Here is a 26,191-nt window from a genome sequence, read left to right as displayed (position 1 = left end):
TGTCAAAATGTTATTTCTATAGAACATTTTGTCAAAATTTTATTTCTTTAAAAAATGTTGTCAAATTTTATTTCTTTAGAAAATTTTGTCAAAATTTTATTTCTATAGAAAATTTTGACAAAATGTTATTTCTATAGAAAATTTGTGAAGCAAAATCTACCATTTTGCTACCAACTTCCTATTGGTATATAGCTAGTAAATATACAAATTATTTTTTGGTTAGGCGCTTCATATGCTCTTTGCCACTATTTTAACAAACTGCAAAATAAGGTACATCCTGACATGTGATCGCTATCAATAGATTTTGTCCTCAGACTAATGATTTTGGTATTGATTCCGAACCAAAGAAGTAGATAATTGCATTAAGGATGCATTTAAGACACAATTTTTTATATCTTTTTGAAATTGAGTGTTATTTACTTATTTTCACCATGTGGAATTTAAGCGCTTTTTTCATCATGTGGAATTTAAGTGCTTTAAAAGCGTGTTAAAAACAATTTTGATTTCTAAAATCAAATTCGAATTCAAATGATTCTGACTACAATCCCCAAATGCATCCTTAGGTTGCGTTGGCAAATGAATCCTAATCAAAAAATGGAGGAAACCCAACGATAAAAAAAATATAAAAAAAAAAACAATTAAGTCACTTTTGTAATAATAGAAATTTTATTTAATAAAACAATTAGTTTTTGAACCTACATAGTTCCATTCAAAATCTTCATTAATCATCCTCTATATAAAATAATAATAATGACAATAATAGTGTAATTATCATGATAATAGTATTCAGTAGTGGTAATAGTATCCGTATTCGTATGTGTAGTAAGAATAATAATAATAATAATATGACTTAATAAGGGAATGCGAAGCCTATGACCGAAACAAACATTCTCTAAAACATTTTCTTAATAAATACAACTCCAACGAACGACCGGCCGTTCAACGAAAGCGCTATCCCATTTTAGTCGAAACTTATCAATTCGGCAGTTGCTGGTTCTTCTACTACTGGAGCTACCGGTTCGGGTTCATTTTGAGGTGGGGCTGGAGCTGATTGGACTGCCTGAATTTGTGTTGCAGCAGCCTGTTGTTGTTGTTGTTGTTGGGGTATGTGCATTGGTGGCATTTGCGGAGGTGGTTGTGATTGGGCTTGAGCTTGTGGTGGAGTTGGAATCTGTTGCGGCTGTTGTTGTTGTTGTAGACCTTGTACTTGAGGTTGTTGAATTGTGGTCATAGTTGTTTGGGTTTGCGGTATATTTCCAACACTAGGTATAGGTGATTGGGCATGCATAAGATGCTGCTGCTGTTGCAACATAACATGGGCCATTTGAGGGGGCTGTTGTTGGGGTTGAGGTGGTACAGATTGGGGTCCTTGGTTACTTGTCACGGGTATATTAGAGTTACCCTGAGTTTGGTGGTTATGTGTTAATTGGGCCTGTTGCTGTTGTTGTTCACCTCCCATCGCTGCTAGCTGATGTGGTTGCTGCATCATGCCAGGCATATGATTTTGCATTTGAGGTTGATTCATTGGTGGCTGCTGTTGTGGCGGTTGTTGTTGTTGTTGCATCATCATATTACCCACTTGAGGTAAACTCTGAGGGCCATTATTTGTTGGCATTCCAGGATGCGAATACATGCCTGGCATTACCTGTGCCATATCCCCCTGAGTGGTGGGATGTGTGTGGTACGCAGGCATTCCTCCCATGGCTCCAGCTTCCGCAGCTGTTGCATTTGTATTGTATGGATTGTAACCATGAGCCACAGGGGCTCCTGGCATGGGCTGCATGTAAGGAAAAGTGGGTTGACTCATGCGATACTGAGCCATTTGTTGCTCTTGGCGCAATTGCATTTCTCGCTCTTGCTCCTGCAGGCGATGCAAAGCCAATTGGCGTTGATATTGCAAATATTCCTGTTTCTTTTTGCGCATTATTTCCAATTTTTGTGCCATTTGTATCTGCCGTTGGCGTTCTTGTTCTTCAGCCATGCGTCTTAGATTTTCCGCATGTTCATGCCTCAGATCATCCAATGCAGCTCGAGAATCTTTGATTTGAGCTAATTTATCCTGTAATTGTTCATACCACATACGTTTGTCATCCATCTCCTTGATAAACGACAACTGCTGCGAATGCAAACCAGTCAAGGTCATGAAGAGATTTTGCACGGAACTGTCATTGGCAATGCTACGACCTCGACTTGAATTGGATTTCATGCGATTAACGAAAATTTCCACTTGTGTACGCATATGACCAGCAAATTCGTCAATCTTTTGCTCATCGGTCGATTTTGGACGAAAATCATTGGCAGTCAGCGGTAGTTGTTGGCTTGTCTGAGACTGTGGCGTTGGTGGCATTGGGCTGGGTGCCGATGGACTAGCCAAAGGTGATTCACTAACTTTACGTTGTTCCCAATAGCTACGATTCAAATATTTGGCTAAATCAGGATTGGTTTCCTCAGGTTGGATTTCTTTCGGTGCTGCTGGTGCTTCGGGACTAGGAGAACGTTGTTGTAAACGATAAGCAGCTATGGTCTAAAAGACAATGAAGAAAATTCAATATAAAATTATTAACACACTGAAAATTATTTGTTTAATACAAATAAAAACATATTGGTACTCTTTAATTAACCCATTGGGGAAGAGATGTTGTATTTTTGAGTTATTTGTTCTTTTAATTATAACATGCTGTCTGGGAATATAATTGTGATTATATTTATATTATATTGTATTTTTAATTTGCTATGGATTCAATTTGGAATGGATTACGAATTTCTTGGGATCTCTCCGAACTTAGTCTTTAATCAGGCTAATGGTACTAAAATTCTGTTGGGAAAATTCAATACTCATCATTCCCTATTCCCAAGTTATTAGAGAACCAAAGGCCCATACAGGCAAATCAGATTGAGATGAATGAATGGGTGACGAAAATACAATGGGGTGACCCAAATTAGAAACCAACTAGGAAGTTACTCAAAAAGAGTAACACGGTGGGATTAATAATCGCATAGCCAGATTTGAACCCACAACTGTTTCAAATAAGAATAGGAGCATCCACTTCCACTTTGAGTGATATATATCACCATATAGGGTGCTTTAGAACCACATTGAAAAATAAATACTGAAATCGAATTGGTGTGTTCGTTGAAGATACGAAATTCCTAGAACATGACAAACAAGTTAGAGCGATAGCAACCTGGATATTCATTTCCACTTCTTTTTAAATTGTTTCTTTTTAGTGTCTAATACATATCCCGATTCCCCCAGCATTATTGCATGGTTAGGTTAGGTGGCAGCCCGATGTATCAGGCTCACTTAGACTATTCAGCCCATTGTAATACCACAGTGGTGAACCTCTCTCTTACCATTGAGTGCTGCCCGATTCCATGTTAAGCTCATTGACAAGGGACCTCCTTTTTATAGCCGAGTCCGAACGGCGTTCCAGTGAAACCACTTAGAGAAGTTTTGAAACACTCAGAAATGTCACCAAAATTACTGAGGTGGTATATTCCACCGCTGAAAAACCTTGTGTATGCAAGGCGGGCATGCTAACCATTGCACCACGATGGCTCCTTTGCATGGTAAGAAATCGCCCAGGAAATTATTTAATGCCATTTTCCCCATGTCCTACAGTTGTTCTTTGGCCTCCTCCATGACACACTCTCAACAACGCTAGACGTAATAGCCAATCTCGTTTAATAATCAGTTCCACATCGATTTTAACAAAACTATCTTCACATTTATAAACTCTATTTAATGCATAACAAAATATTTTCAATTTGGTACTTTACAACCCCCAATGGGTTAATATTTTGTTATTGTCTCCGCTCATTGCCAGATAAGACAACACACAGCGATTGCATTAATAAATCAAATATTAGCACTTACTTGCTTTTGTTGTTGTTCCTGTTGCTTTTTACTTTCGGCCTCTGACTGACTCAATGCCAATGCCAATTGCAGTTCTTCTTCCTCCTTTAACTCTTGCTCCGTTTTGCGTGGTGGCGTCTATACATAAACAAGTCAAAACAAAGAAACCTATTAGCTTATACGAAAGAAAGCATAACTGAAATGGAACACACGCCCATGAAACATACAGCATTACGCACCTGCACTTGCTGGGCCAATGAACTATTCAAATATTCAGCTGGTAAATCACTTTCTCCTGACCGTACTGTAGCCTTTGCCGATGTGGGACGTTGCAATTGAGCATAACAACCATCACAAACACGTACCTAAATAATGACAAGAAAACATTGTTTGGTTTATTTTAAGCTTTTAAGCTTCTTTGGTGATGTTACTTACATCTTTTTCAATGCCAAATTTAGGTAGAGGACATGATTTGCTACTACATTGTCCACAAAAAACTTGACCACAATTGCGACAGTGATGTTTACGATTGGTAAGGGTGAAGTCATCACGACATCGATGACAGGTAAGGCCATCTGCCCATGCTGGAGCTGTATCCTTAGTGAACATAGCATCCGCCTCCTTCAATTCTGGAAACGGATGTCCTTTGGCTTTTAATATAGTCATCGTATCCTGTGGACGAAAGAAGGAAGGCATTTTCAAATATGATTTTCAAACTTTATGTGATGCATGAAAGTGCATTCACCTCTTCTTGGCAATCGACAACATTTAGTTCTTCGTCTGTACTCATGTTAGCTGATTTGTCAATATATGATATATACACAAACTATAAATTTCAGTAGTTTTATCTTCACAAGGAGATCAAGCAAATATGTGATATAGAATCGATGTAAAGTTTTCCTAAATGAATTTGGGGTTTTTTCAAATTCTGTGTTATTTCGGGCAAGCAGATTAAGATTCAAGATTCAACTATGGGAATATGTGCACAGAGAACAGTTTAGAAAGAGCAGATTAACTTGCAAAATTCAAGAATCTCGCACCTATAGACCGAGAAACTGATCTATATTAGGGCTTTATCGAAATATTAACTGACATGAGCCATATTTTTGTGTAAATAAATGAAATAAAATTATATTCCAAGCTTTATGCGAATATTGGGAAAAATTGCACTCAATAAATAAAACCAGGGAAAATGTATCTGCCATATCTCTTTGTAAGCCCAAAATGAAACAAAAAAATCAGGCAATTTGCTGAAATCAGAGGTACCCAGAAAAAACTCTCATTGCCAAATAATCTTATAGGTAAATTAGTTCAAAATCGGTAAGCAATTAAATGGAAAGGTTGTTTCCTTTAAGAGAACAAGTCCTATAAAGCAAATACTTCTCTGCAACATTTCTAAGAGCCTATTTGCGAGAAATAAACAACAAATATGTGGGCTATTAAAATCAAATGTATGGTAACCGAAACCGTCCATGGTCCCATCAAACGGTATTGCTGGGCGTATGGGACAAATTCTCTTGGTAAGAAGTTTTTCACCTATAGAGAGATGTTCACCACATGTAGTATGGACTAAATAATTAATGAGCCGCAAATCGGGCTGTCATTATACCTAACCTAACCTTCACCTCAACTACTTACTCAGTTATTGCTGGGTACATATGGGTGTTAAATCAAAATATGTAACGATAGATGTGTCGAATATGTATGTGGTAGTTTTTTAAATTGTTTATTTTAAAGATTTTTCTGGGTATGTGGCAATAATCTCATGGAGGTTATTTTCCATATAGCGCATTCATAATTAACTGCGTTTATATTCATCAATTCTAACTCTTATGGTCCAAACACTTTTGCTCGATGCAATTCAAACTTATATAAACGATGCTAATTTGGAAATTATTTTCCCATTTTTCCAAATATATCCAATTTTTCACATTCATTATTCTTCTTCTCATACTATAGACAAAGAATTGATTGGCTTTCGAATTTTTTTCTCTTTAGACAATCGAACGAAACAAGCTGATTTATTTATGATAAGATCACTGAAAATGAACTAACTTTGAAATGTCCACTATGCAAACGAATATAGGAAACCAATGAATGTCAACTGTTAATTGAATTATCCATTGCAGCCATTCGCCAATGGTTTCAAATATATTCCCCATATAATGTTGTCGATATTTGAGGCTTGTCATTTTTTTATTTCTTTTTGTTCTTTTTTTTGGTTTGGCCGCTTTGAGCGAAGACCGTAATTGTAAAAACTAAGTAACACAAATATATGTCATAGTGAAATAAAAACCTAATTTTCGTGACAAATATAAATCTCGGTGTAGGTCTACAAATGGATCGATATGAACCATAATTAGAACGCCTGTAATATAACCTCAGATTTCAAATTTGAGACAAATCAAGTAAGATTACGAATTGTAGGTACCCAAGAATTTAAATCGACGAACCCTATCCTCTCGTCCAATTAAAACTGCAATTCGAATATTGATTTTAATTGATTGATTAATTTTAGTGTGACATCGACTTTCATAATATAAATAAATAAAATCTTTTTCACACACTATGTATTATTGTATATGAATATTGTATGAAAATCTAGAGAGTAGTCCATTGTAATTACTTTATTTTGGCCAAATAGGCTTAGAATTACATGCTCTGAATGAATAAATTAAAAAAAATAAAATGAAATAATTAAGTATATAAAACAGTCCAATATACAAAATTTTAAGCAAATCGGAAAAAAGTACAATTTATTCCCAATAGTACGTCTATAAAAAACGTGGTTGATAAATGCCACAATTTACACATATATGAAATAGTTCCAGTTTTCATATTTGTCACAAATCAACGAGTTCTACATATTTGTAAATAAAAAATGTATTGATGTTGACCATCTTTGGTACATCATTTTGAATTAAGAATAAGTCTTCTTGGCTTACAATACGTGAAATAAGAAGATTGATTTTTTATATGACATCTGATTACACCAAAAAAATGAATCGATATAGCCCATCTATATCTGTACCAAAACACAAATTTGGTGGTAGTTTGTTTTAATATATTTTCGTGTAGTCATGGCAAATCACGAGTCAACTAAATTTTATTTAACCCTTTCACTAACGAAATAAACCTAATGTTAAAAATTTTAATTGTTCTTCTGGGTTTACTTGTACTAACATCATGTAGAACAAAAATGGTCATTTTGAGAACCTACCTCAATTACTTCAAGAACTATATGAGTTTGTTCTCAAAACTTGATTTTTGAATTGTAACTAAATGGCCTGACGAAAATAAGCACTGTTTGGTCTATAAAATCTTTCGAAGTTTGAGAAAAAATACAAAAAAGAGCCCAAATAACAATATCAACTATAGTTTTTGTATGAATGTCCATTTACTAAAGAGCCACCGTGGTGCAATGGTTAGCATGCCGGCCTTGCATAAACAAGGTCGTGGGTTCGATTCCTGCTTCGACCGAACACCAAAAAGTTTTTCAGCGGTGGATTATCCCACCTCAGTAATGCTGGTGACATTTCTGAGGGTTTCAAAGCTTCTCTAAGTGGTTTCACTGCAATGTGGAGCGCCGTTCGGACTCAGCTATAAAAAGGAGGTCCCTTGTCATTGAGCTTAGCATGAAATCGGGCAGCACTCAGTGATAAGAGAGAAGTTCACCAATGTGGTATCACAATGGACTGAATAGTCTAAGTGAGCCTGATACATCGGGCTGCCACCTAACCTAACCTAGAGACATACAGTAGAAAAATAGACTCAAAATTTCGTATTTTTTTGTTTATTTTTAAAAAAGTTTATAAAAATTCATTTTAGTGCTCACCAATATGGAAAATATTTATAGCTTATTTAGATTAAAGTCTTTACTTTAAAATAACATCACGAAATAAATCGAAACTAAGTGGGAAAATAGAGTTTGGTGTCATTTTCGAATGTCCTTCTAGGTGGAATCGGTAGTGAAAGAGTTAAGCGTCATTTTCTACTTATCTTATCTAAATCAAAATATTGTATTATCTAGAAATACCTTCGCATACACATTCTTTTATATTACTTTAAAAAGAACAAGAGCTTTTTATCTTGACAAAGACAGAGGCAACATACTTTCAAAAACTCATAATGCACATTAGACACAGAAGAAAAATCTGCTGAAAAAGGAAAGAAAAACTGCATCTCTGATTGTTGAAAAGAAAATATTGTTTGCTATTTCTTAGTACGATTTCGTTTCTGTCTTGCCATACTTCAAATTATGTTGTAATTCTAAAGTTGTTAATGCATAATGCTATTATGGATGATAAGCCAAAATGTTACTACAAAGTCCTTTATATTTTGCAGATTTTCAAAAGCAATTAATCGATAGTTCAGTATTTCTACTTTTGACTACTGCATAGAAAACCGATGGCCTTTTGGAATAGCAAAACTTTTTATTTATACTATGACTAAGGAGTGAAATTGGAACAACTTGTGGACAAGCCAAACAGAAATCCTTTTTACCGGAAACCGATCGTCTTCATAAAACGCTAGGTACCGATAAATATGGCCATCTATCGAAAAAAAAAATAATAGCCTCTTTTTTACTAACTGAAAACATGCCAATAATTTTATGATTCTTTTTTTGCTTTATTTAATTTAATACATCCACGAGTTTTTTCAATCTCATTTCGTCTAAACAAAGGGTTTTTAACAACCCATAAACTAGAAAATATTACGATATTTATTCGAGCTTATTGGACAGGAAGATTAAGGGAATTGTCATTATTAAGTTACTGAAAAGAAAATGCCAGATATCCATGTCGGAAGCCTGACTTTACATATATGTATAGACATGTATGTATAGTCATTAATCTTTCTGTCCAATAATAATTTCCAGTTTAAATGATTTGGACATTGAACCAGCCTGCGTTGATATCAGGCTAACATAAAAATAGCAACGCATAAACCTTAAAAATTCAAAAAGTCAGTGTGCTTCATATTTATTATAACATAAATAAAAGCTTTGAAAATTTTAGCAATTATACTTTTTTCCGATTGCAATACCTACCTAAAACCAAACATTCATATTTATTAAATTATTTAGATTGTGAAAAGCGGGGTTTCGTGGATTTTTCGATTTTCATGGCATTAAAAGTCCATTAGTCAACATTTTTAATATTTTCACTCGTTTATAATTAAGTATTTTTTCCTATGGAACGTACCTTTATAGCTTGATATCTATCTGAGTTTCGAAATGCATAGGCCCATGTTTGTACCAATTCAAGCATTTTTGCTCTGACATTTTCATGCGTTGTCGTCTCCAAATATTGGCTCAACATTGTACAATTTTCCTTTGTGAAGACTTCATCATGCACGGGTGCACCGCAATTTTTCACCACCGATTCCAGAACCAAACAAGCATAGTAGGCCGTATGAGGATTAGTGGAATTCATTTTCTTTTTAATAGCAGCAAAAGCATTTTTGGGACTGTAAATGATTGGAAATAGAATTTTATTTCTAATAATAAATCAGTAAAACGGGTATTTTAGAATAACTTACTTTGTATCCTTCTGATTGATGGCATCGCAACACATCAATATCGATGGCCATTCTGGTTCCAGAAGCAAGTGACTGGTGGCACTATCTGAAATTATAACAAATAGATTACTATTGGCATTATGCCTAAACTAATTAGGAACATTTCTAAAATTCTCAAATGATTTCTTCATTAGTAGACTGCCTGTTTTACTCCTCTGAGATATTCCCCTTCACTCAATACATGATGTGAATGCAAATTTAGTTTTGGAAGCACTTGCAAACAAAAGGGGTTATCGTATATACAACGCACTTTCGGACATCCCAAAAAGTTTTTTGCTCCCATATTGCACTCTTTCTTTCCGATATTGTTGATAATTTTCATATCACAATTTAATTGATGAGTCACTTTCTTTTGTTATGAAAATTGTCGAATCGTACAGGAAAATAATCCGGTTGTTTTTCTTGCAACCAAAAGTCAACAACCACAGTACTTACCTAGATTTTTATCGAAATTACTACGAAACATTGTGGATTCGATTTAAATGTTATTATATCAGCTATATTGAATGTAGTTTTTTCACTATAAACTTGTATTTACTGCGATTTTTGTTTCACTATGTTGGACCGAAAAGGCAATAATCTTGATAATGTTTGTTAATCTTTAATGTTTGTTAATCTTTAGCCCAAGTTTTGTTTGCACTAATTTATGGATGATTTTAACGTTATCTGGTTTATTTTATTTGAATAATTGCTAATATCGACAATTCTATAAAATTCACTTTTCGCTTTTGCAAATTTTGCAAGTCCATATATAAATCCAAAATCAAAAGCGTTCCATCGTCGCCCTTGTATAAATCAAAAGTGCAATTTGTTGCCGGTGCCAAAATAAATGACGGCGTTAAATAGTATCCTGGTGTCCAGTGTTGCCAACTCCCCAAGGCCAAAAAGCACCAAAATATATTATAAATTCTAACATACCACCTTCCACCACAAAATCGAAAAGTAAATGCTCTACTAAAAAAAAAAACAAACTTCGGAAGATGTATTATAGAACTTTTGTGAATTGAATTTTAAGAAGTTAAGGTGGGTATTAAGATCGAGTTTAGCTGCTAAAATATTCATTTTTTTACAATTACCTTTCTTTAATAATTAATTTTAAGGAATACAAACTTTGTGAAAATTTGCTTTTGCCTATTCCCCATCAAGTTATAATAAAATTTGCAGCAAATATGCATAATTCTATGCCTTTTTTACTGATATAGTTTTCACTTTAGCGGCAAAACTCGAATTTAGTACTCACCATTATGAACCGCTATTCAAGTATATACTTTGATCAGTTTTATTGCTTTCGTCCAATTCATTTTGATCAGTGATGTTTTTCAACTTTCAAAATATTAATATATGGAAGGAGTCTATTGCTTATTTCAGTTGTGCGTGCTTTTGTGAATTTAATACAAACGTTTTTAATGACATCTTTACCAAATTCAAAAATTCGACACTCATCGCTCGACTTTCCTACAGAATACCCTAATACCTCATTCACATTAGGCTCGAAATCTATTAAAAGTTGATTTGAAATCCCTTATTTATAAGGCAAATGACAGTTGAAATCTAGTTAAAGTGGATTTTAGAAGTGTAATGTGAATGAGGTATAAATAACAATATTTATTACAAAATAATCAATACCAACTTCATAACAATCAAATACTATATTTGGCAATACATTTGAGTTTCTTGTGTTCTTGAAAGTCTAATCAAAATTTTTGTATCAATTAAACTTAATACTGTTCAAAATAAAAAAAGCACCAAAAGCACTAAATGAAAATGCCAGAAAGCACCAAGTTGGTGCTTTTTTTGAAAAGGCACCAAAAAGGCAATTTGGTGCTTTTTAGAAATCAAAAAGCACTAAATTTGGTGCTAAAAGCACCAAATTGGCAACGCTGCTGGTGTCAGGTAAATAAATAAAAACGCCGTCTATTGATAGCACTGGATATAACATTTGTATGGGCTATCCAGAGTCAGAGAGCGGCTATCCAAAGTTTTTATTCCATAAAATGGATTATTAACCCTTCTGTGCGTGATGAGGTCCCGCTGGACCTTTTTGATTTTTATTCATACATAACTTTATCTTTTATATGAATTTCAGCTTGATGGTTTATGACTTCTTGTACTGAAGTGTTTTAAGTTGAAAACTTTAAATTTTTATGTGATTGAATCATTAAATCGGTTTTTATGGGTATTTGAAAAAGTTTAGTGCGATTCTGCGTGATGAGGTCCAATGGGACCTATTACTAATTACATTAGTGGTTTTAGCACAGTTTAAAAAGCAGTGTAAAGATATTGCGATTTTCGTATTTGGAACAATTAATAACACTAACATCCTTTCAGAAAATACCATTATTTGGAAGAATTTGTCATTTTTGAAGTTTCCATTGGTTTCGTTGCTTGGTAGTACATAATTTTATGTCTTCCGTTGATATATCCAATATAGTGAGAGTAAAAGTGCAAAAAAAGTTATTTGAACTTCATGGAAATCGTGGTCAAAATAAGTTTTTATATTTCTATACATTTTCCAGACCTATCGGCTCCTGGAATTTGGCAAGATGTGCCTCATTTTGGACCAAGTTTGAAACAACCACTGTGCACATAATACTGCGAGCAAAACGAACGCCACTAAAAAAAATCGTATTGTTTTTCCTTCAAAAATCCAGTTTGTTAAGAACATTCAACTACAAAAACAATATATTGTTTCTTGGTACGTATAAGGATACTTATAGGTACCACGCCTGCGTCAAACATCAGGGCCACTACTAATCAAAAATTTTAACATTATCTGTATCCTATTAAAAATTAAATAAAACTCTATATTTACAACCAAATGTTTATATATGCAATTTGTGCATTATAGAAGAGTCCACCTACAGTAAATGATCGAAAAATATCGTAGGGATAACCTCTCTACCATCCTTTTTTTATTGTAGGTCCCACGGGACCTCATCACGCTGGTATCGCTTCCAGTGTTATCACATACACAAGGGTTAAAGAAAAGTAAGCGTTAAAAATTGCGAACTCACCTTAAAGGTGGGTGTTAGGTTCGAGTTCAGCCGCTAAAATCACTAAAGTGAAAACTAAATTAGTAAAAAAGGCATAAAATTATAAGCTCGAGTTTAGCCGCTAAGCATTTAAAAGTTTCAATCAGTGATGCCAGGAAGTTTTTTGAAAATTCCCTACGCGCCTCCTAAAAATTCCCTTTTTCCTACGCCAAAAATTTTTTTCGCTACGGTAAAAAATTGACTAAATTCAAACAAATATGGCAAGAAAATAACAAATATTTCTTTAAAATTAATAGTCAGGGATATATCCTTCATTAAAGGGAACAAATGTGCAATAATAATAATACTGACATTCTTAATCGAATTTCAAACTTTGCAATATCATTGCTCATTTTTAACACTATCCAATAAACACAAACGTTTGAAAAATGCTAAATTTCAAAAATTTTTCAAACATTTTTTCAAAGGATTAGGGTAATATTAAAGTTGAGAAATTGTGGAGAAAATCGCGTTCTCAACAAAAAACAGACATTACGCTCAACAGTGAAATTCAACACATTAGCAATAATATCTCAAGTGTTAAGGTGAGTATTAAGTTCGAGTTTAGCCGCTAAAATCGTCTTTTTTTCACGATTACTTTTCTTTAATAATCCATTTTAAGGAAACAAACTTTGTGAAAATTTGCTTTGGGTTATTCCCCATCAAGTTATAATGAAATCTGAAACAAAAATGTATAATTTTATGCTTATTTTTACTGATTTAGTTTTCACTTTAGTGAAAAAATGACGATTTTAGCGGTTAAACTCGAACTTAATACCCACCTTTATCCTCAAATTGAAATGCATCGCTAATCAATAATTTGTCAAACAATTTTTGATGCGAGTCAAATTCAAAATTAACATCGTTGCAAATACTTTTCAACCTAAGTTTGTATGAATGATATCCCCACTTCAAATTGAAAGTCAAAGCCAAAATTCTATGAATTTTGTATAATTTATTCATTTTCATCAAAATAAAATATATAATAATACACTACACTACATAATACACTACAATACCAATTGATAAATAATGATCTTATTAAACATATCAACAAATAAGAACAAAAAAAAAAACAACAAAACTTTAAATATCTTAAACATTATTAGTAAACACTTTTGCATTCATAATTCGATTTCCTTCCTTTTGGTGTCATAAAACAGCATTAAAATTTATTAACCTGCGGGCAATTTGAAATTAGGAACGTACTGGACCGCGTGTTAGAATTGATTTCCAGCAGAAGGAATTCACAAAATATCCATTTTAAACTGATAATAGCATATGAATTAAACTGACGATGTGATGCACATTTTCATCCAGAAGTTTTGATTTCAACAATTTATTGTTTTTTACAATCTAATTGGTTGCACTTGTAATGTTTCTGGAAACTATTTCTTGTCGATAAGCCACTCATTTTTCATTGGTCAGCTTCTTAATGTTTGCAAGAATGTAGCATCCAAAGATTTTAGTTTTCTGCAAAGAGATTTAAATTTAGTGACTTTTCTAAAGTGTTGATTTAATTTTTCATATTGACGTACCAATTATTATAAACTATTTGAAGCAGTTCCAGTTAATTGTCCACCATTTTTTCATCGGTCAGCTTTTTATTGTTTTCAAGAACGTAGAATCCATAATTTTAGTTTTCTGCAAAGAGATATACACCCTCACAAAAAATCGCTTCTGTAACATATACTCCCAAACATATTTTGCTTCAAGCATATACATTTTTGGGTATTGCCCAAACATTTATATGTTTGATCTCTTCCAATATATAATATGTTTGAAAGCACATTGGCCTAAACAATATATGTTTGGGTAGTCTAAGTTCAAAACATTTTGTATTTTTGCATCCAAATTCAATAATGTTGTCTTCCAAAAAACAATATGTTATTATGTGAACATATAATATGTTTGGAAGCATTTTGCACCCAAAAATATTATATGCTTAAAAAAAATTCTCTCAAACAATATTGTGCTCAAAATTTTATTTATTTATTTACAATCATAATGAATTAGGAAAATAAACAGGTACAGGAAATAAACAGCACCTATATGCTAACAACATAGGTTTTCGACCTGAATGCTCAAAATTTTGTTTCTGCCTAATTGTATATTCCCCCACATCTTTCTCACTTCCACGAGATTTTTTAGTTCTTAGCACCTTTTTCTGTAATACAAACATTGTAGAAGAAATTATTAAATTTTATGATTTTTTATACCCTCCACCATAGGATGGGGGTATATTAACTTTGTCATTCCGTTTGTAACACATCGAAATATTGCTCTAAGACCCCATAAAGTATATATATTCTGGGTCGTGGTGAAATTCTGAGTCGATCTAAGCATGTCCGTCCGTCTGTCCGTCCGTCCGTCTGTCCGGCTGTCCGTCCGTCTGTGGAAATCACGCTAACTTCCGAACGAAACAAGCTATCGACTTGAAACTTGGAACAAGTAGTTGTTATTGACGTAGGTCGGATGGTATTGAAAATGGGCCATATCGGACCACGTTTACGTATAGCCCCCATATAAACCGATCCCCAAATTTGGCTTGGGGAGCCTCCCGGAGCAGCAAAATTAATCCGATCCGGTTGAAATTTGGTACGTGGTCTAAGTATACGGTCTCTAACAACCATGCAAAAATTGGTCCATATCGGTCCATAATTATATATAGCCCCCATATAAACCGATCCCCAGATTTGACCTCCGGAGACTTTTGGAGGGGCAAAATTTATCCAATCCGGTTGAAATTTGGTACCTGATGTTAGTATATGGCCTCTAACAACCATGCAAAAATTGGTCCATATCGGTCCATAATTATATATAGCTCCCATATAAACCGATGCCCAGATTTGACCACCGGAGCCTCTTGGAGGAGCAAAATTCATCCGATCCGGTTGAAATTTAGTACGTAGTCTTAGTATACGGTTTTTAACAACCATGCTAAAATTGGTCCATATCGGTGCATAATTATATATAGCCCCCATATAAACCGATCCCCAGATTTGACCTCCGGAGCCTCTTGGAGGGGCAAAATTCATCCGATCCGGTTGAAATTTGGTACCTGATGTTAGTTTACGGCCTCTAATAACCATGCAAAAATTGGTCCATATCGGTCCATAATTATATATAGCCCCCATATAAACCGACCCCCAGATTTGACCTCCGGAGCCTCTTGGAAGAGCAAAATTCATCCGATCCAGTTGAAATTTGGTACATGGTGTTAGTATATGGTCTCTAACAACCATGCAAACCGATCCCCAAATTTGGCTTGGGGAGCCTCCCGGAGCAGCAAAATTAATCCGATCCGGTTGAAATTTGGTACGTGGTCTAAGTATACGGTCTCTAACAACCATGCAAAAATTGGTCCATATCGGTCCATAATTATATATAGTTCCCATATAAACCGTCCCAAGATTTGACGTCCGGAACCTCTTGGAGGAGCAAAAGTCATCTGATACGGTTGAAATTTGGTACATTTTGTCAATATATGGCCTCTAACAGCCATGTAAAAATTGGTCCATATCGGTCTTTAGTTATATATATCCGATGACTTATTACACAAAAATTGGTCCATATCGCCAAAAATAATCTACCAAAACTTTATTTCCATAGAAAATTTTGTCAAATTTTATTACTGTAGAAAGTTTTGTCAAAATTTCATTTCTATAGAAAGTTTTGTCAAAAGTTTATTTCTATACAAATGTTTGTCAAAATTTTATTTCCATAGAAAATTTTGTCAAAATTTTATTTCTATAGAAAATTTTGTAATCTACCAAAACTTTATTTCCATAGAAAATTTTGTCAAATTTTATTACTATAGAAAGTTTTGTTAAAATTTCATTTCTATAGAAAGTTTTGTCAAAAGTTTATTCTATAGAAATGTTTGTCAAAATTTTATTTCTATAGAAAATTTTGTAAAAAATTTATTTCTGTAGAAAATTTTGTCAACATTTTATTTCTATACTAAGTTTTGTCAAAATTTCATTTCTATACAAAATTTTGTCAACATTTTATTTCTATAGAAATTTTTGTCAAAATTGTATTGCTATAGAAAATTTTGTCAACATTTTATTTCTATAGAAAATTTTGTCAAGTTTTTATTTCTATAGAAAATTTTGTCAAATTTTTATTTCTATAGAAAATTTTGTCAAAATTTTATTTCTATAGAAAATTTTGTCAAGGTTTCATTTCTATAGAAAATTTTGTCAAAATTTTATTTCTATAGAAAATTTTGTCAAACTAGATTATATACGTATTTAATCGGCCTTTTTTGTTTAATATATACCCCGTATGGGCTAACTTACAATTTAGAAGACAGTGTTAAAAAGTTTTACGATACCTTGCCATCGGCAAGTGTTATCGCAACCCAAGTAATTCGATTGTGGATGACAGCCTTTAGTAGAAGTTCCTACGCAATCCATGGTGGAGGGTACATAAGAACTTACGGCCGTATATACTTGTTTTATTTTAATTTTACCTTTTGCCGGACGGGGATTCGAACAGCGGACCACACAGTTTGTAAGGATCAAAGAAGTAGCTGATCAATTGCCCAAGGAAAAATAAAATGTTAATTTTGTAATAACAAGCAACAACCACCAACTTAATTCAATATCGCTCCCTGTTAAATAGCGCTCCATGCTACTAAACACATATATGTTTATAGGCTATTTCTAAATTAATATATGTTTGCATCCAAGCATATTATATTTACAAACATTTTATGTCCCAAACATAATATGTTCTAACATATTAACATATATGTCCCAAACATGTTATGCTAGTTTATATATGCTTGCACTCAAAAATATTGTGTTTAAAAATTTGTGTTCCAAACATATAATGTTTATAGCCAAACATATGAAAAACAGTCGTTTTCATCCGTGTGGTGAACAGTTTTTGGCTTTCCAAATGGAATAAAGCGATAGTTTTTCAAATATTTTTCCAGACACGCTGCCTCCATCGAGAATAAAAGCACTGGCTGATAGACGCTGCAACATGTGACATGCAACTTGTAACCCAAAATTATTCTTTTATTAATGCAAAAAATTATGTTAAATGTGATCTGGTAGTCGTATAAATGTTATATTTATAAGAAATTACAAATGTTTAACCAAATTAATAAACATCTAGAAATCGTGTTTAATTGACCACAATGATTCTTTTACAACTACCTTAAAATTCCCTTTTTCTGGTAGTTTCAAGGGGCTTATTGGCGTCGTTCTAAATTTATCTAAAAAGGCACCTAATAATTGCACTCATGCTATACTTTTTTGTAGTAACTTGACGTGGTACAACTTCTCAATAGTGACGGCGCTTTTCCGACGAATTTTGGATGTCGTATACGATTGTTTTCGACGTGGCGGGGATTCTCAGATGCGCCGTCAAATTCAAAAAATGTTGGCAGGGTAGTAACCAGACATGTTTTTGACAATAATAACCTGTGGTATGTAAAATGTAAGTAAGTATGTTTATTTGAGTCTTATTAATTTCGATTATATTGATGATATTGTTAGGTGCCTTTGATGATAAATTTAGAACAACAGCAACAAGAGCCCCTTCAAATTATTAGAAAAAGTGCATTTCAAGATAATCGTAAAAAAATATTCCTTCTGAGAATCCCCACTACGTCGAAAACAATCATATACGACATCAAAAACTCGTCGGAAAAGCGCCGTCACTATTGAGAAGTTGTACCACGCCAAGTTATTTAGAGAGAATAAAAACTCAAGAGGACGAGAATTTCTCTTCTACAAAAACAACAAATGTCAACCGTATAGATGTCGCAATATTCCTGCAGCTTTGGTATTGCCGACGTTGAGGTCGAAGCGCTTATTTGATAAATTGTTTATAAAGGCATCGTCAGTTATAATTTCAAATTGTCTGCCAAAAAAATTAATGGAATGAAAACATTTATAAAAAAGAACATTTGTTGCAATAAAGTAGGTTTTAAGTCCTATTTTCTTTACGTCGGCTTAGAACTGTACTGAGCGACGCCGAAGCAAACTGTATGATATTTGAGAGAAGACAAAAACTGCATGATATTAGAGAAATTTCCCAGTTTTTCCTAAAAATATGCCACAAATAATTTTTGAAATAACTATTTTTCATTGGTTTTATATATTACATCAATATATATTTTGTAAAAAGATTTAGAAACAACATTTAAGAATAAGGCTATTATGTAATACTATTGTAATAATTAATATCTATATACTTATTTATGACATTTTTGTTTTTTTGCGTAATTTCGCTGGAAATGGGGACCCTTAAAATTTTTGAAAGACTACCGATGTCCGCTTACAGTATTTCACCTTACAGTCGTCCGTCTTGACAGCATCTGAAATAAAAGATTAAATTACTCAATAAGTATAAAACTATAACGGCCATTTTCATGTAGCTCCGTTAGGCTTTAACTGCCTGTTAACAAAAAGTAAATTGCAAATATCTTCTCTCCAGTTAACTTTAACTGGCAAATTTTCATCAGTTAAGTTCCTAACTAGCATATAGAATACATATGCAAGATGACAGCTTTGTCCATAATACGGTTTAAAAGTTGGTTAGTTAACGGAACACTAACGGAGCTTTGTGAAAATGGGGGTAAGTAATGTAACAAATATTACCAAAGAAATCACTATCCAATGCTTTAAATTCCTTAAAAGGTCTTTCGTCGTTGATGGCATTGTAATTCTGGACCAGTATTACTGTCGTTGAAAACATACGGCCGAAGTTCTGTTAAAAGCCACCGGCATGACATTTTATTATAGCCACCTATTGAATCGATCATACATTATAAGAAAAATAAAAGTTAAGTTGCTGAAATAAATTTGTGGTTAGAATGCGATGAAGACTGCAGAGTAGAGGTGTGCGAAGTTCTGTTAAAAGCCACCGGCATGACATTTTGTTATAGCCACCTATTGAATCGATCATACATTATAAGAAAAATAAAATTTATGTTGCTGAAATAAATTTGTCGTTAGAATGCGATGAAGACTGCAGAGTAGAGGTGTGCGCTGGGGCGAAACTTCACGCACACTCACGAGTTAAACTTTTTGCTCACACGTGCACCCATGTTTGCCGGCTAAATAAATATTGTTTTTTTTTTTCAAATAATGGTGATTTTGCAGAATGGATTTAATTTTTAACTCACGACATATATTTTCATTCCCATTCACAAGAGGTTCTTTCAATTTTGTTCACTATCTCGTGATTTATGCTTTCCACGCGCACTCCTCTACTGCAGTCTTCTCTAACACTGGCACTTGAAAAGAACCCGTTAAAGAACAGCAGGAAATGGATTATTTTTTTACTTTTGATACTTACCTTGATTGATGTAAATATATGCAGCATTTGGTGGAAAATTTATCTTAAAGTCTATAAATGTAAACAATAAACTGATATAGAACTGAAAAAAACAACGAAAATCAAAATAAAAATTCGTTGCCTAACAACGTTACACCTTTCAGTTTTCCCTCCTAATTACCTACATCTTACGCAGTAAGTGGGAGTCGTAAGCACTAGGTACACTACAATGCAACTACTAGATGACTAAGTAGTAGCTTTCATTTGTTCAAAATTTATAGGCATTACTTTCTGTGCGACTTTTCAATGCTAACGTATAGGTTAGGTTAGGTTAGGTTAAAGTGGCAGCCCGATTAAGATTCAGGCTCACTTAGACTATTCAGTCCATTGTGATACCACATTAACTAAAAGTACCTATTACATATGGGCACTTCTAGTTTTAACCGTTGAACCTTCTCGATTATTTTCTTCTGTTGAACCAACCAGATTGTTCCAAAAACATTACCAGACTGCTTAAGTTAACGTTTCCAGGTCCGTCAGTAATCTGAAGCTATATGCCCCTAAAATTTGCTTACGCCTTACACAAAATGCAGGACACTCACACAAGAGGTGTTTTATTGATTCCTTTTCCTCCGCATCATGACAGCTCATACAATAGTCATTATACTTCGCACCAATAGTTTTTGCAACATCGCCTATCAGGCAGCGACCCATTATAGCAGATATCAGGAGTGAAATCTGGCGTCTCGAGAACACTAGCATATCTAGTGTGCGGTTTAAGTTTAAATGGGGCCATATTTGCTTGGTGTCGTTACAACCCTTACAATTTCCCATCGAACATTTGCCATCATAACAGCTTTCTCACGCAGTAAGAGCTTGCAGGTAGCCAGAGGCACACCAACAGATTCTAGTTCCCCTGGAATATGTAAGGTAGTTCCTAGCCTTGCTAGCTCATCTGCTTCGCAGTTCCCCGGTATGTTCCTGTGGCCAGGCACCCATATTTGGTGAATATTGTGCTGCTCAACCATCTCATTGAGAGATTTGCGGCAGTCGATGGCCGTTTTCGAGTTGAGGAACACAGAGTCCAAGGATTTTATTGCAGGTTGACTGTCTGAGTATATATTAATGCCAATATTGCTTGGAGCATTACTTCTCAGCCAATTCACCACTTCTCTTATTGCTAATATTTCAGCCTGAAAAACACTACAGTGATCAGGTAATCTTTTCGCTATTCGAAGTTCCAGATCTTTAGAATATACTCCGAAACCCACTTGGCCATCCAATTTGGAGCTATCAGTGTAGAAATCTATATATCTTTTATTCCCCGGGGTCCGTGTACACCACGCCTCACTGTTGGGAATTAGAGTCTCAAACTTTTTGTCGAAAAGTGGACTCGCCAAAGTGTAATCCACTACGTTAGGCACCTCTGGCATTATTTTGAGGACCGAGCTGTGACCGTAACTTTTTTCCGACCACAGCGATAGCTCGCGCAACCGCACAGCCATTGTTGCAGCTGACTGTTTGGCCAAAATGTGTAAAGGCAATAGATGCAGTATGACATTAAGGGAGTTTGCTAAGGTATAAGTAGTACGAATTTCAACTCAATTTTCATTTACATAGAACGTACTTACTTAATCTTCCAAGTTTCGCAAGAACATAATCGATTATTTGGTGACTGATTTGAATTTTTTACCACTGGGTTTCCTCATGACTGCTACCTACCCAGTGGTAAAAATTCAATCCCCTTACCAAAAGATCGATTATGTTCTTGGGAAATTTGAAAGATTAATGGCCAGTTTCTCATCCTCCGATTAATTTTAACCGGTGGATAGACCTCCGGTTAGTAAAATATTTGTATGGGATCAGCTGTTTTATCGACACGATAAATAATAACAAGACAATGAGAAACTGGCCCTAAGTAAGTATGTTGTATGTAAACACACATATAGTTGACAATGCTACTACTTATACCTTAGCATTGAAAAATCGAACAGAATGTAATTCCATCAAAACTTAAACAAATAAAAGCTATTACATAGTCATCTAGTTGGGTCGTAGTGGGACAACCAGTGCTTACGACTTCCACTTACTGCGTAAGGGGTCTGTAATTAGGAATAAAAACTCAAAAATTTGCTAGGCAACGTTTCTAACCAACATTGGTTTTTGTTTGTTCGTTTTTTTTTTAGTTTTCTGAAAAATTTTTCGGGCATAAATACATTTTTATTGAATTTTACATCTTTTCCAGATTATCAATTAATCCTGTCCAGATATACAGCTAGACCTCGCTTTACGTCGCAGATACGTTCCAAAAAACACGACCCAAACTGAAGCAAAGATTGGAGACAGATAACATCGATAACAACGCAACTTGGAAAATCTAACGACGCAAAGTGAAAACTAGTACTAATTCAGCAGCGACGCAACTTCGAAACAACGCAAAACGAAACGACGCAAAGCGAGGTCTAGGTGTATATGTGTAAAGGTAAGTGTGAAAATAATTAATTAAAATATGGAGGGATTTTCGTCCAGAAGTTTAAAGCGATTAGCGCGTAAGGAAGAAAATAATTTTAGAGCGATTTCCCTGCATCAATTAGCACCTTTCCAAGCGCCAGATTCAGGGGAGCCAGGGAGCCATGTGCCAGATTCAGGTAATATTTCTTATATAACTTTCTATTTATTGACTAATAACATATAATCTTTTATTTCAGATGCTGTCAAGACAGAACAGTACACAGAAAATGATTATACAGCGGACATTAGGAAGTCGGTTAAAAACTTCAAGGGTCGCCATTTACGCAAAGTTTGTGGGTAAAAAAAAAAAACAAAAATGTAATGAATAAATATATACCAGTTATTATAACAGTATTACCTAGTATTAAATATTGTATTGAAATATTATTACCAAATATATATTAATTGTTATAATATATAAAACCAAAAAAAAAAATAGTTATTTAGAATATTATTTGCATATTTTTAGGAAAAAAACTATAAAATACATCATATTTTTATAGTTTACCGGCGAATCGGGTGGTAAATAGGGGTGCTTAGCTCTAGATTACTTTTATAAATAGAAAGTAAAACTGATTTACTCCATCGTTTCCATTACCGAGAAAAACACAATATTCAATAATCGTCATCCGAAGCCCTTAAGCATTGGTAATGCCGTTGTAATGGGCTATCATTATGCTTTCATTTACCTTGTCATGGAAATTGCGAAGTACTTGATTGCCTATGACACGCCAACGTAAAAGTAATGCGGAAAATTGATCGGAAACGTGGAGTAGTTGTCTCGACAAAATCGGTAGGATATAATCGATTTGGTAATGACGTTTTTTACCACTGGGTACTGACTCAGTTTCGCTTCACAGTTTCGTTCTCTTGTGTTTTTATTCTCTCTGACAGTACTGGGTAAAACACAAGGTGTTTTAGTTACTATTTTTTCTTACAAGGAAGCACCCTGTTGTAAAGCTACACAGAGATGCAATTAATCATCATATTGTTATTTTCCTTAAAGAAGATTGAATGCTTATACAAGCTTATTTGGCACCATCAGAGTCAAGAGATATGTTGGGAGAACACACAAACTTTTTTTCTGATTCAATCACAAAATAAATCGATCCAATTAATTCTTTTATTGAAATGTCTTCAATCACAAAAGTGATAGTATCAATCAAAGTTTTAATTGGACATTAAAAAATACTTGATTAAAAAATTAATTGATTTAATTGCAAAATCCAATTACTTTTTTCATTAAGTTGCTTTCTTAACTGACTTACCATTTTCATGTACCTCTGTTAGGCTTTAACTGCCAGTTAACAGGAAGTAAATTGAAAATATCTTCTCTCCGGTTAACTTTAACTGAAAAAATTTCAGCAGTTAAGTTCCTAACTGGCATATGGAATATATAGGCAAAATGACACATATGTCCACAGTATGGTTTAAAAGTTCGTTAGCTAACGGAGCTTCATAAAAACGGGAGTTAGTGTTTTTAATTGATTAAACAATTGATTGTTTTAAATAAATTTTTAGTTAAAAAATAAAAAAATGCCCTCACTTTTTTATTGACTTAGTCTTCAGAATTTGATTAAAAAGTTAATTGTATCAATTGATTTTTTAATTAAAAATTTTAAAATATTCAATCATTGGCTGAATTAATTCGTATATTTTGTTTAAACAGTTTATTATATCAATTAATTTATTAAATCAAAACATGTTCAACTTCAATCAACTTTTTAATTGGAAATATTTTCTTTCTGTAAAGCTTGTTTGGAAGCATAACAAATTAGTTTTGTGACAAATGTTGAAGTCTTTTACAGGATGTAAAAACTATTTAATAAACTTAAACTTTGTTTGTTAATACTTAATTAAATTTTACTACGAAATATAAAGATGTGTAATATTTGCGCCGTAAAGCCATTCATTCTTCAGAAAAGAAGATATAAATGAAATCTTCTAGAAGGGTGGAGGGTAACATTCCGTTTGTAACACATCGATATATTGGTCTAAGACCCCATAAAGTATATATATTCTGGGTTGTGATGAAATTGTGAGTCGATCTAGCTATGTCCGTCCGTCTGTGGAAATCACGCTAACTTCCGAACGAAACAAGCTATTGACTTGAAACTTGGCACAAATAGTTGTTATTGATGTAGGTCAGATGGTATTGCAAATGGGCCATATCGGACCACGTTTACGTATAGACCCCATATAAACAGCCCCCAGATCTTGCTTGCAGAGGCTCTGGGAGGAGAAATTTTAATAAGATCTTGTTGAAATTCAGTACGTGGTGTTAGTATATGACTTCTAACACCCATGCCAAAATTGGTTCATATCGCTCCATAGTTATAAATACCCCCAGATTTTGCTTGCACATCCTCTTGGAGGAGCAAATTTCCTCCGATCCGGTTGAAATTTGGTACATAAATTAGTATATGGTCTCAAACAACCATGCAAGAATTGGTCCATATCGGCCCATAATTATATGTTGCCCACATATAAACCGATCGCCAGATTTTACCTCGGGAGCCTCTTGGAAGAGCAAATTTTCAACCGATCCACTTTTGGAATGGTTGCAAATTTCATTTGATCTTGCTAAAATTTGGTTCTAATCACACAAAAATTGGACCATATGGCTTCATAATTGTATGTAGCCCCATATAAACCGACCCCCATATTTCACTTCCGTATATTCTTGTTTCTTTTAGAATCAATTAATTTTTTAATTGTATATTTTTTTCAATTCAATTAAAAATTTAATTGCAAAAATAATGGCGATTTTATAGTGTATGGTTCTCAATGATTTAATGAGCAAACTTTAGGTCTTGCGTTATCAAAAGAATGCTTACATGAATTTTGGACCGTAACATACTATCTATTCAAAAAAAGATTTAAAGCCTTTTTATGAGTTTTAAAAATCAATCACCCTTTACAAAGAGGTGATCGAAGTATTAAAGATAAAATTGTGCCTTGAAATGCTTAATTTTATTTTCGATCAAAAATGTATTTTGGTTGATTGGTAAATGACAAATTTAAGTTATTCTAATTCAAAGTTTTTAGTTTGTTTATTAAAAATGAACTGTTCTCATTTTTGCTCATGATGCAATTTAAAGTTAAAAATGTTTTATTAATTCCGATTAGAGGTGTGTACGTGAGTAATATTTTACTCAAGCACCCTCACGATGAAAAATCTTACTCAGACACGATATTGTTTGGTAGGACTCGCGCTCACGCACTCTCACAAAGAGAAAATTTATACTTACGCACACTCACACACGATATGTCGTGACTCACCAAACCTGCCGTGGCTCGCGAAAAATATCGTAACTCACGAATAATTTTATGAGTACGTGAGTAGGGACGTGTCTGAAAACATGAGCATGATTAAAATTGAGAGCGTTGTTAAACTCTTAACATTCCAGGTGTCACTAAAATTGTAAATGAATTCAACTCGCAAGCGTTTTCTGTCCGTGCGCGGGATTATTTTCGTGAGCGTATTTTTCTGAAATTCGTTACAGTTTATTATGTATTTCATACATTTATTAACAAATTCATCTGTATTACGTATTAAACAGTTAATAATTCATCGTGTATAAATTTATATCTTATATACAAAATTCATATATAAGTACATTCAATGATTTTTATTTCTATCTAGAGAATAAAAGTGAAATTCTGGAAACGAATATATTAAACTATAAATTAACATAAGAGCTATTAAAATATGTAACAAAATGTTATCACAATCCATAACTAAACCATAGCTACTAAAATTTATTAAAACTAATTAATGTTGGTGTCACGAAACAACTTAAACAACAAAGCCACCTCAGTGAAAATGATAATTAGACCTGAGCTTAAACTAGAAAGTATTTTATTATTCTAAGCATCTGGAAAATGTTGAAAGCTAAAAGTGTTACGTTAT

The 26,191-nt window shown here is 33.7% G+C and overlaps 1 protein-coding gene across 3 annotated transcripts; it reads right to left on the bottom strand.

Moving 5' to 3' along the window:
* Positions 1-643: 643 nt before the first annotated feature.
* Positions 644-10,221, bottom strand: Hrs (Hepatocyte growth factor regulated tyrosine kinase substrate). Of its 3 annotated transcripts, none has more exons than XM_075296069.1 (7): positions 9,872-10,221; positions 9,398-9,482; positions 9,061-9,325; positions 4,292-4,528; positions 4,084-4,221; positions 3,878-3,994; positions 644-2,524 (listed from the first exon to the last, which is right to left on the bottom strand). In XM_075296069.1, the coding sequence occupies exons 1-7, from the start codon at positions 9,900-9,902 to the stop codon at positions 962-964; spliced, it is 2,436 nt and encodes an 811-aa protein (XP_075152184.1). In that variant the 5' UTR covers positions 9,903-10,221; the 3' UTR covers positions 644-961. The 3 variants fall into 3 exon arrangements, with proteins under 3 accessions (XP_075152184.1, XP_075152185.1, XP_075152186.1); XM_075296070.1 differs by having other exon boundaries at positions 4,096-4,221; positions 9,872-10,220; XM_075296071.1 differs by lacking the exons at positions 9,061-9,325; positions 9,398-9,482; positions 9,872-10,221 and adding an exon at positions 4,602-4,759.
* Positions 10,222-26,191: the final 15,970 nt, after the last annotated feature.

The sequence above is a fragment of the Haematobia irritans genome, chromosome 2 (genome assembly GCF_050003625.1).
Source record: "Haematobia irritans isolate KBUSLIRL chromosome 2, ASM5000362v1, whole genome shotgun sequence".
NCBI classification, from domain to species: domain Eukaryota; kingdom Metazoa; phylum Arthropoda; class Insecta; order Diptera; family Muscidae; genus Haematobia; species Haematobia irritans.
Note: the sequence above shows the minus strand (reverse complement) of the source record. Positions and strands in the feature narration are given on the sequence as shown.